We start from the raw sequence: 11203 nt of genomic DNA, 5'->3' as shown, positions 1-11203 counted from the left end.
AGAATGCTGTAGAATGCAGCAGGAGTGATTGTCATAGAAAGTTGAGTGGAAGGACAAATTGTGGTTGGAAAAGGTTCACCATTAGCCAGGATGGCCATAGCCTTGAGATGATTGTCAAGCAAAAGGCTGGAGACACTGCATCAAAAACTATTTGGACAAAAGGAGAAATAGAACAAGATTGTTGCTCTGTGGTTTCCGTGTCCTCTTTTCAGATGAAAGTTGAATTTGCATTTAAATTGGAAATCAAGGTCCCAAAGTCTGTAGAAAGAGAGGAGGGGGGACACAATCTATGCTGCCTAAACTTCAGAGTGAAGTTTACACAGTCTGTGATGATTCAGTGACCACATGGTGTTACTGTGCTGGATTGCCAGCAAACTCATCTCATCAAAATTATTTTAAGAAAAATAGCCTTATTGCTAATATTTCACAAAACTGGTATTAAAACCGGAATAAAACAGCACTTGCTCAACTTTTTTCAGTTCTTTAGAAATATATATATATATATATATATACTTTTTTTTTTTTGTTGCGGGAGCAGAGAGCTGAAATAATGAGAAACCAAAGCAGATTTCTTGTAAATAAAACCTGTGGTGGAACTGTAATTTTCATTGACCCAGGTTGTGGTCTCTGGTTAGTTTCAGAATCGGCTTCAAAGTTCAAACTGCTCCAGTCTTAGACAAACAAGGGCTGCAGACCGTAAAGTTTTCTGACTGTCATAAAACGATTAATGTAATTCATCAAATCCATATTTTAAATATAACAAAATGCAGTCTGCTGAAATTATTTTAGTAATGGGTCATGCATGTTGTGTTTTAGTCCATCTGCAAGATGTTTAAGTGATTCATGACTAACTTTATTTTGCATATGCTCAGGAAGCAGAGGAGACACTCTTTATCCGCCGTCAGAGGCTGCAGTGTGTCGGTGGGTTCTCTCTCATGCTCCTTCACTGTCTCTCACACATTAAAACCAAAGACATGAGCGCCGACTTTAGTCCAGCCTTCCAGAGACTTTTCTTCAAGGTGAATGAAAATCTATAAAATTTGTAGAAATCTAAATAACACCTGCATTTTAAATGCTATATAACTTAAGGTTGAAGATGTAAGTGCTTTCAAAGGAGCATTTGTTTAATTTATTTATTTTTGTTCACTTCCTGCCAGACTCTACAGGATTGTTTGCAAGAGCTCTTTCAGGCCAGACTGAGCATCCGTTCTGGACTGGAACCAAGTTTGTGTGTTGGGTTTCAGGAGCAGGGTGACCTAAAGGAGGCGCTGTCAGAGCCCCATGTTGTCTCACTGCTACATAGGCTTCATAAACCAAGCAGAGGACTACTGTCTGAAGATGTAAGAACTGGAAATTCCCTCTCTGTATGAACCTAAAGGCATATTATGTGGCTCTACTTTTGCTTTTCTGTTCAGATCTGATAATCTGCTTACTGGCAGTCTAAATGTGGATTTACAGACTTTTAAGTCTAACTAGTTCCTTCTTCCATGTGTTGTGTGTTTGTTGATTTGTGTCCTACCAGGAGGTAGAGAAAATGCTGGTGAAGCACAGAGAAGCATCTCTGTTATCACATCTTGGAGGATTTCTGAGAGAGAGAAGCTCTGAAGCCAAAGAGGGACAGGAGGACCAGAGTGGCTGAACCAACAACCATCATTATCAAATATTGTTGTATAGACCCTACATTACGTTAAGAGATAATACTGATAAAAGTAAGAATCAACAGATGAGTTCAGATGGAGGCCATGCGAACAAAATAAAAGGTTTGATTCCTATCACTATCAGATAAAACTCAAAACTTTCAGGTTTTGAGTTTTGTGTAAAAATGACTCCGCCCCCCAAACTACATTTAAAAGTTTAACACATTAAATTAAAATTTATGTCAATGATTATATAATTTCTTCTCTTTTGTGCAACCAGGAACCTAAGCTTTTAAGATAAAAAAAACAACAACAAAAAAACGCATACTTGGTTCTGAAAGGCAGGATCCTCAATTCAAGTGAATAAAAAGCAGCCAGACCAAAATGACAATTTTGCTGTACTTTTTTTCTTTGCATTTTATTTGTTTTAGGTACCAGGCTGCACAGTGGCGCAGTTGGTAGCACTGTTGCCTTGCAGGAAGAAGGTCCTGGGTTTGATTCCCAGCCTGGGTTCTTTCTGCATGGTGTTTGCATGTTCTTCCTGTGCATGCATGGGTTCTCTCCGGGTACTCCAGCTTTTAATTGGTTTCTAAAAATTCTCCCTAGGTGTGAGTGTGTGTGTGTGCATGGTTGTTTTTCCCTATCTGTCTCTGTGTTGCCCTGCGACAGACTGGCGACCTGTCCAGGGTGACCCCGCCTTTCGCCCAAAACGTTCGCTGGAGATAGGCACCAGCACTCCTTACGACCCCACTTAGGACAAGGGTGTTAGAAAATGGATGGATAGTTTTGATACCCTTCTTCTAACTTGTAACTCATAGCACCAATTTTACTCTGTAATCACATTTCTTTGTCTAGTTTTATACTTAGCATTATGTGTCGGTCACTTAAATCAAAATCTGACCTTGAATCTTGATATTTGTCATTTATAATAATAGAAACGCATTATGTTTGCCCAAACATAGAAAACGCTTCCTGTTAGAAAATTTACAATATACTTTAAAAGATATCGTTATATTCAGCTAAATCAACAGAACAAAAAAATAGGACAAAAAGTCCACAATTTATTTTTAACAAGGCTCATGTATTTGTTTGGAGATCCAAATAAAAACTCATAGTATGGCAGTAATAGTGAGCCAATGTTGAATACTGTATATTTCTGAAAGCAAATGCAAGAGTCATTTTTTTCACACTAGCTTTGCTCTACTTAAATCTTCTTAGTTGTGGTTAAAAACATTTTTTTTCCTTGCTTCTCTGTAACTCTTGTGGGAGGAGGTATGAATCAACACCTCACAGACTGCACGTATACATTTTCCATGTTTGTATATTATTTAGAAGTATATATTATCACCCTTATTTTACACTGCAAAACTGCTGAATGTTGCTGAATGTTTGACAAGATTAAGTACATTTATTTATTTTACTTCTAATGTGTGGGTTAGGAGTAAAACTTTACAGAACACGCTTCAGTTCTCAGAGTGTGAGGAACTCGACCCAGAGAAGCTGTTTGTAATACACATTTAAATGCAATGCTGTAATGAAAGGAATGTGTTAAACAAGGTTAATATATACTGTATGTAAGTAATAAAGTTGGAATGTACAGAACAAGTTATTCTTGTTTTACATTGATATGGAAAAAACTGAGAGTTGAACTGTAATTCTAACACTGCTCAATAAATCTGTAAAAAATGGATTCCACTCCACCTCCTTCACCGATATTGTGAATTATGTAAAAATAAATAAATAGAGGCCGCTCCACTAATTTATTCTATAGTAATTCTGCTGTTGCCAGGCTTGTGAGTAAAGAAGGTAAGAAGCGGGGGAAGTTTAGTTTCTTGGCTGTTTCTGATACATCCTCCACTTCAGCTGAATTTCCGGTGCCGTTCTGTTAAAATGAAAGTCTTGTAATGTTTTGGAAATTAATCCTGGCTGGAAGACATTGTTCCACAGTAATTTCTCTGAATTTGGCCAAGATGCGCTGCTTCATAAGGTATTTTAGCTTATTTTTATTTTGTCAAACAGGTACTATTCAAGTTATTTGTTCTAGTGGCTTGTTTTAAAAAAAAAAACAAAAAAAAAACATGGGCATGTGTTCAAGATGAAAATCAGCTTCACAATTTATTCATAATTTATCAGGTTTATTTTGACTGTTTTTTCCTCCTTTTAAATAAAAACATTTTTTAAAACTCATTTATTTGTTCACTCAGATTTTTCCTGTCTCATATTACAATTAGTTTGATTATTTGAAAAATTTAAATTTGACAACAAAGAGAAATTAACAAATCTTCAAGAAGGAAAATGCATTTTGGAGGAACTGTGTATATTTATTTACTGCTTGAATCCCGGTTTTATTTCAGCTGATTTTTTGCTATTAACCCAAGTTTGACAGAGAACCCTGAAAACAAAAGTTGCACAACTCAACGCCGTTTCAAGTTTTCTTTATTTTTAACCAGCACCGAACAAAGTTAAACGATGCTGTTTCCTGTGTTAACAAACTTTAAATGATTTTACAATTGAGGGTGAAACAATGTACCAAAGAATATTTTTGACAGCATTCAGGTTGACAGATGTAGATAAGATCAGTCATTTACGTATGTTGCTTTCAACTGCCGGTGGAGGAGAGGAAGATATTTGCGGTGACAAGTTAGTGATGCTTCAGATTTTGGAAATGGTAATAGAGGACGATAGGGATGAGAATAAGTCCACAGATGAGGGCGATGATATTCAGGGTCATTGCCGTTTTTGATGCGTCCTGAGCTGCAACGGTGTCTCCAGCTTCATTTGCAGTTTTTACCTTAGGAATCAACAGTGATTACAATCACTTACATATTCATGGATAATTGCATCAATGAAGAGGAGATAAAAAATAATGTGAAATCTTTGCTATTTGCACCAGTCGTGTCACATTTAGATACAAAATCATTAATGCATTGGCATTCATAAAAACTGTATGACTTATGACTACAATAAAGGAGATGTTCCATCATCAGTGATAAACATATAGTTTAAAAGATATTACATAAGATGTAAATAATTGTCTTAAAGGTAGAGGTAAAAAGGACAAAGGTTTGAGCAACATTCATTTTGATGCTGTTGAAGGATTACCTACCTTACCGGAGTAATACAGTGCACAAGCTCCAAGAGGCAAACAGCAGCATATAATGTTGAAAATAGACCAACCACAGTAGGTTGGGGCAACACTGGTCTGAGATTCTGGCATGATTGCTTGGCCTTTCAGTGGATTCTGCAGGTGTGATATATTGGCTTATATTTTAAATCTGTCATTTGAGGAGGTGGTGCTGGTGCTTTTATGCTTTATGGGTGTGGTTAAATAAGAACAGGAACTTACTTTGGTTATGTTACAAGACCCCCCCCCCCGTATGGTAGCAGATGTAGAGGAAAGCTCTAAAATACAAACACCCCCTGACAACTTCAATGCCTTTTGGAAAGTAATTTGCAACATTTAGAGTTCTTAAATGATTAAAATCCATTTAAAATGTTTTACTCAGTATCAACATTACTTAACCTTGCTGTTTTTTTATTGCCCAGTATCAATAATCAATATTTGACACATCTTTTAAGCACCATCTTCAAAACAATCTTCTAGAAAAGCATATTTTAAATTTAAAGGATACTGTTGTCTTATGGGCTGTCAATACAAAAATTCCACCGCAACCCGTTCAGTTTCTAAAAATGTCCCACAAACTATATTTTCATCCAGCGTAGTAAAGAAATAGCTAAATGTTCACCTTTTTAAGTTACAATTAGAATTTTCTTTATTTGATAAGTACTTCATCCCTCAACATGTAGTCAGGATGAAACACTCAAAAAACAGAAAAATGCCATAAATAACTGTCCTTACTGAGAGTAAATGCACAGGTCTGTGTTACTCACACATTGCCCTACTTAAACTCTCTTTGGTGTGGCTAAAGCAGTGCTGCTCAGTCTCTCCTGTGGGTGGAGGTGTGAATTGATCTCCCACAGGGTGCAGAACATGTTTGTCAAAAAACTGAATACATTTTCTGGGCACTGTAATAGAAACATGCGATCATTATCTTATTGGCTATGTTACGTGGAAAACTGCTGAATGGCTGATGAGCCGAAGTCTATTTTCTGAACTTTTAGCATGTTGTTGTGATGGTTGATATGGTAATCAAAGGATCGGGTGGACTCAAAACAAATCCCAAGATTGCTGGAGAGTGGTGATGGGAAGTGATTTCAAATGTCAACTTTTTAGGCTTTTCTGATAAACCAAATTTCAGAAATTTGAGTGTCCTTTGTGCTAGTTTGATATCATTTGAGTGTCTCAACACTCAAATAAGAGCAAGTTCAAGTTCTGCCTGTCAAAAGCAGAACTTGAGATGATTGTCAATGGTTTTATCTCTTAATTTTTCCATAAGCTGTTTTAATCAGCTTTGGATCACCTTCAGAACATGCAAAATGCTGCAGCAAGACTTTTACCAGTAGAAGATTGGATATTATTTGAATGTTGGCTTCTTTTCCATGGATTCCACTAAATTTCAGAATTAATTTTAAAATTTTAGTCTTCAGCTTGTGGGCCTACTTAAACAATCCCTCAAAAATATTGCTGATATGCTGAAACTCCATTCTTCCCATGCACTAAGGTCAAATGGTCACAATCAGTTGGTAACCCCACACACTTGGTTCTGGTATTTCAGGCAGCTCTCTTCAGTTGTCCTTGCACTGTACTGAAACTATCGACTCTTTCAAAAAGCAGGTGGAGACATTTTTGTTATTGAAGTCCAGAATAAACACAGGTGCCTTGTTTGACCCCCTTTAGCCCTCAGCTCCAGGCTTAAAACTGTGGATTAGTGCAAACTAATGTAGTTAGTTTCTGTGTCGTTTTGTCTGTCCTGATTGCTCCCAGCTCGTGCTCCCTGATTACCTCTTGTATATTTAATCCCACCTGTGTCTGTGTTTCCCTGCCGGATCCTTGTTTTAGCTGTCTTATGTTGTGTTATTCTCTACCAGTGTTTGAGTTTCAGTGTCATTGCTCATTTGTGGACTTTTGTACTCTGAAGATCCTCATTAAATCCTCAAACTCAGTTGCTGCCTCACCTCTCTGCTTTTGTGCCCGGACCTCAACAACCGCAAATCATGACATTTTCCAAAAATAAACAGAAATGAAATTAGACATCAAAATGTGGTTTGAATGTTTACTGGAGTGTCTCTGGTTGAATTTAATATTTTTCTTATGGCCTTAGCTGAGATCAGTCGTTATATTTGATCAAATTAGTTTCACTTTCATATGTAGCTAAGGATTTATGCATTTACTAAAGATGGTCAAAGGTGAAGCACCATAATGTCCAAACTTTTCCATTTCTCCTACAATAAAAACGAATCTACACATATTTTTTGTGACCTCGCAATCACAAAACATAAAACATGTTTATGGGTACCAGTTTCAACTTCATTCGGGAAATAGTAAAACTATACAGTAGTACTCCAGACTGGGGCATGTAATGACAATTGCTTTAAAGGGTCATTGTTCCTTCTTTTAAAACTTGTTTGGGTCCAGAAAGAAGTAGTAATAGAACAATAAAACACCTATTTTTACTTCCTGGTGGCAATAAGCGTCCTCTGCAAGCATGATGAAAAGAAGAAATAAATAAAACAGAATAATTTAATCACTGTCTTTCATTAAAGATTTTCAGGCCGTTTACACGACAACAGCCCAGGTGGCAAAATACACGTGTGCTTGTTCAGCGCTCATAACAAGCACTCGCTTGTTCTCTTATCTAGAGTACTACGAACACCGTGAAAGCTCAAACAACGTGTTTCAGCGAAGTTGTCCCACTTTTTTCCAACTGCGCCTTAATCAGACACACATAGTGCGTCTTTTCCCCCAGTACCTGGGGGAACGGTATCTGATGGGGAAACGCGAATTTTATTTTTTTTAAAACACATGCGCACTTAGTTTCAAAGAACCTAGCACCGACTAGTGGCGTGGCGAGAGCATTACACCTTTTCGATGTGTACCGTTATTGTGTAAACAAAGATTGTAATTAGAACGTCTTCATGTAAATGTTTTAACAGAAACGAAACAAAAATTAAATTTTCATTGGTTCATTGTCATGTAAACTGGGCCCCAGTCTCCACAAGTGATTCCTGCATGATGTGGTTTATGTTAGACAGTGTTACCTTGTTTGGCTTCAGGAACAGGAAGTCCCACTGAAGATGCTAGAGGAGTCTTTGTTGACTTCATCCACATTTCAGTTTGAGCTAATTTTATAAACCCAACAAGCTAAAGAATATATACAGTTTAATGATAGAGATTGTTACACTTCATTTGGCTGAATGTAAAATCACAACCAAATGTCTCATACTAACATGAATATATTTCTGAAAGGCAAAAACAGTTCCTCACAGGTATTTCACTTTTATTCAGCTAATCATATTGTTTAAACCTAGGTCAATTACACAGGATCGATATGTCCTGTAATGAACTTAATTTCATTTATCTACTTGCCACTGGCATTTTTGTTTTTTTGGACTTCTACCTGTTATAGCCTTTTCAATCTCACAGCTTTTGTTCTGGAGTCTTCTGCTCTGTGTGTTCTACATCTGTGTTCCTTCTTATTAACGGTCATATTCCACAGCTCTTTGGTTCGACTCTGCTGTTTGTAAATGTGCTTTAAAAATAAAGTGGGATTAGGAAAGGATTGCATTTTATTACTTGTTTGATCAACCTAAATTACCCTTTACCAGGGTTACTCATGTCAGTTGTACTGTTTCCATTTGTATCATAAAACTAAGAGAACTTATTTACATAACAAATATGTTTTTGTTAATTAAGTTGGAACAAACATATTAAAAAAACTGTTTACTAATTGGTTTTATTGGCCAATTAGAGTAAAGATACAATTCCTGTCAGAAATGTACACATTCTCATTATCAGCATGTATTGGGATGTTTGGTGTGGACTACACAAGGCTAGTAATTAAGGGTACTGATCATTTAAATGAATAATAACAAGTGCTTTTTTTTCTAATTTATACAAACTGAAGTTATTAATATAGACTCAAATATACAAAGTACATCTCTACTGTGAATTTCTTTCACCAATTTTCAGAGAAACCATGCAGGTTTTGTTGCTATCAACAAGGTCCTGAGATTATACTGCCTGAATATGAAGACTGTTCATGTCAGAAATGATAGCTGTCATTTTAATTATTTGGTTGTCTAATACAGATCTAACTTTTAAACATTGTACATATTTTATTTATAGGCTCTTTTCCAAAGCTGATTTCTATTGGCGTTTGAGGTTATTGTTCTGTTAGAATAGCCAAATATGTTCAGCTATGTACAGATTAGTTTAAAGTGATGAAGGATTCTTTATTATTTCACTCTTTTGGTTCAAAAGCAATAATAGTTAAAGTGTTACTTTAACTCCTCCAAACATACTTCCAGTCTTTGTGGATAGATTAACTTAACTTTTTATTTATTTGTCAGTAACATTTACCTTCAAAATAGACAATATTCTTAGACCTGCAAGTGACTCTATGTCAATAGTTCATATGCTTTAACCTGGTGTGAGTTTTGTTTAATGCAAGAAAAAAAATGATTTAACCTTGTGAATGAAAAATTTATAAATCTTGAAATTAAGAGCTGTTCTTGTCCAAATTAATAGCTGCAAGTTTTAACTTAATTTGAACAAAGGACTGCCTTTACTGTGGACAGTGCCATTGATGTTTCAGCATGTTCTTGTTTAATCCTAACCAGTTTAATTGAATCTGAGTGCAAATATTTGGGTGAGATGGATAATATTTGGACACAAATAACAGTCCCAGTAGGAAAATTAAAAAAGAAACTTGATTTTTATAAAAATATGAACTATGTATGCTTTATTCTTTTTTTCAAAGAGAAAGTTTGGATGGGTTCTAAAAAGCTCAAAACACCCATTCCCATAGGTGTATATGAACTCTAAACTGAATCTTAAATATACGTTTAATCAAACCAGGATGATTTTGATATCCCAGTGAAGTCTTTTATACGGTCTTTTAATGTTTTTTTGATGTATTTTGAGATTGTTTGCTGCAAAATGCATTTAATCTGAATTCTAGCTTTACTTCAATATTTTTCTCTGCTTTTTGGATAATACATATATTTTTTCTTGTTTTAATGATTTGTAAATCAATCAATCAATCAAATTTTATTTGTATAGCACATTTCAGCAGCAAGGCATTTCAAAGTGCTTTACATCATTACAAACACAGAAACACAATGCAACATAGAATCAACAATCAAAACATGACATTAAGTCAAGTTCCATCATTAAATTTGTAATTGATTACGTTTCAAATACAATCCTAAACAGGTGGGTTTTTAGTCGAGATTTAAAGAAAGTCAGTGTTTCAGCTGTATTACAGTTTTCTGGAAGTTTGTTCCAAAGACACATTCAGCAAAAAGCACATGAATGATTAAAATGAGCACATACAGACATTTGAATCTTTGAACTCATCCGTTTATTCCATTTTGCTGTGGTTGTGAAGAAGAGAAGGAAGGTTATGCTTAGGTTATGCTATACCCTAAGCATAACCATCTAGTTAATCAGTTCTTGATCAACTTAAGAAGATAATAAGATTTACAGTCATCACAGTGATAATGATTAGTGTAATGACAGTTGAGGATATGTTCAAGATCTTGGCTGTCCTGGATGCTTTAGCAGCAGTAACTGTGTCTCCAGCAGCAGTGGCTTCTGTTACCTTTACGAAACAATTGCTATAATTAGTGTCATTTGAAAAAAAAAAATTAATAAATTGATTTAGCACTGAAAGACATTGAATCTGCAAATTGTAAACAGTAATGTAATGTCTAACTGTAATAACATATACTGGTTATGTGACAGAGATACAGGATCAACCATGAAATGAATTTACTCTGTGGTGTAATAAAAGTAATCTGTGCTGCAACATATGTTATGCTGTTCAGAATAGTTTTTGTGTTTGTTTTGTATTTGAAAGCAAAAACGTCTGAACAAATTAAAAAGTTATTCTAGTGAAAAGTTTCCTACCTTGTTAGAGTAAATAAGAGCAGCAACCCCAAGAGGCATACAGCAGCCCACAGTGTTAAAAATGGACCATCCAAAGTAGGATGGAGCAGCAGAGTTAGCACTTGGCGCTCTGAGAGTCTGACCAGTTTCCATTTTTTCTGTCTGTTTGGTAAGTTCCTCTGTCCTGGTTGGTTCGTTGATATCTAGATGCGATGGCTGGCGCAGGACACGATCCACATCCTTTTATCCATGAGATTCCTGGGGGTGTGTTCTAGAGGGACGTGTATCAATACTTAGAGAGAAAATTATTTAATACCCTCTGTGTCTATTGACCATAAGCCATAAAAGATGCGTCATCGTTCCTCTTCCTGGAACGTGGCAGAATCTTCGAGATGCACAAGCAATGCCTCTTTCAAATTTCCGTAGATATAAAGACTACAGTAATTATTAATTTCTTAAAGTATCCTAAAAAAAAGAGAGCTCTGGATGTCCTTGACACAAGAAGGTCCTTATTCATTTTGGTGGCAACACCATAACCATAAGAGTTTGGTCGCAG

At 35.8% G+C, this 11203-nt stretch overlaps 1 protein-coding gene and 1 long non-coding RNA gene across 2 annotated transcripts in view; one reads left to right on the top strand and one right to left on the bottom strand.

Moving 5' to 3' along the window:
* The window catches only part of LOC116707989 (uncharacterized), a 29539-nt gene extending 27677 nt beyond the window's left edge, over positions 1-1862 (top strand). The window contains exons 31-33 of the mRNA XM_032545723.1: positions 873-1019; positions 1158-1340; positions 1523-1862. Coding sequence (XP_032401614.1) covers positions 873-1019; positions 1158-1340; positions 1523-1639 — 447 coding nt within the window. The 3' untranslated portion in view covers positions 1640-1862. The remainder of the gene's footprint in view (positions 1-872; positions 1020-1157; positions 1341-1522) is intronic.
* A 2194-nt stretch (positions 1863-4056) lies between these two features.
* Positions 4057-4924, bottom strand: LOC116737260 (uncharacterized). Its single transcript, XR_004342763.1, has 2 exons — positions 4744-4924; positions 4057-4428 (listed from the first exon to the last, which is right to left on the bottom strand). It is a non-coding gene; the product is annotated as an uncharacterized LOC116737260 (long non-coding RNA).
* Positions 4925-11203: the final 6279 nt, after the last annotated feature.

This window comes from Xiphophorus hellerii, chromosome 18 (genome assembly GCF_003331165.1).
Source record: "Xiphophorus hellerii strain 12219 chromosome 18, Xiphophorus_hellerii-4.1, whole genome shotgun sequence".
Taxonomy (NCBI): Eukaryota; Metazoa; Chordata; class Actinopteri; order Cyprinodontiformes; family Poeciliidae; genus Xiphophorus; species Xiphophorus hellerii.
Note: the sequence above shows the minus strand (reverse complement) of the source record. Positions and strands in the feature narration are given on the sequence as shown.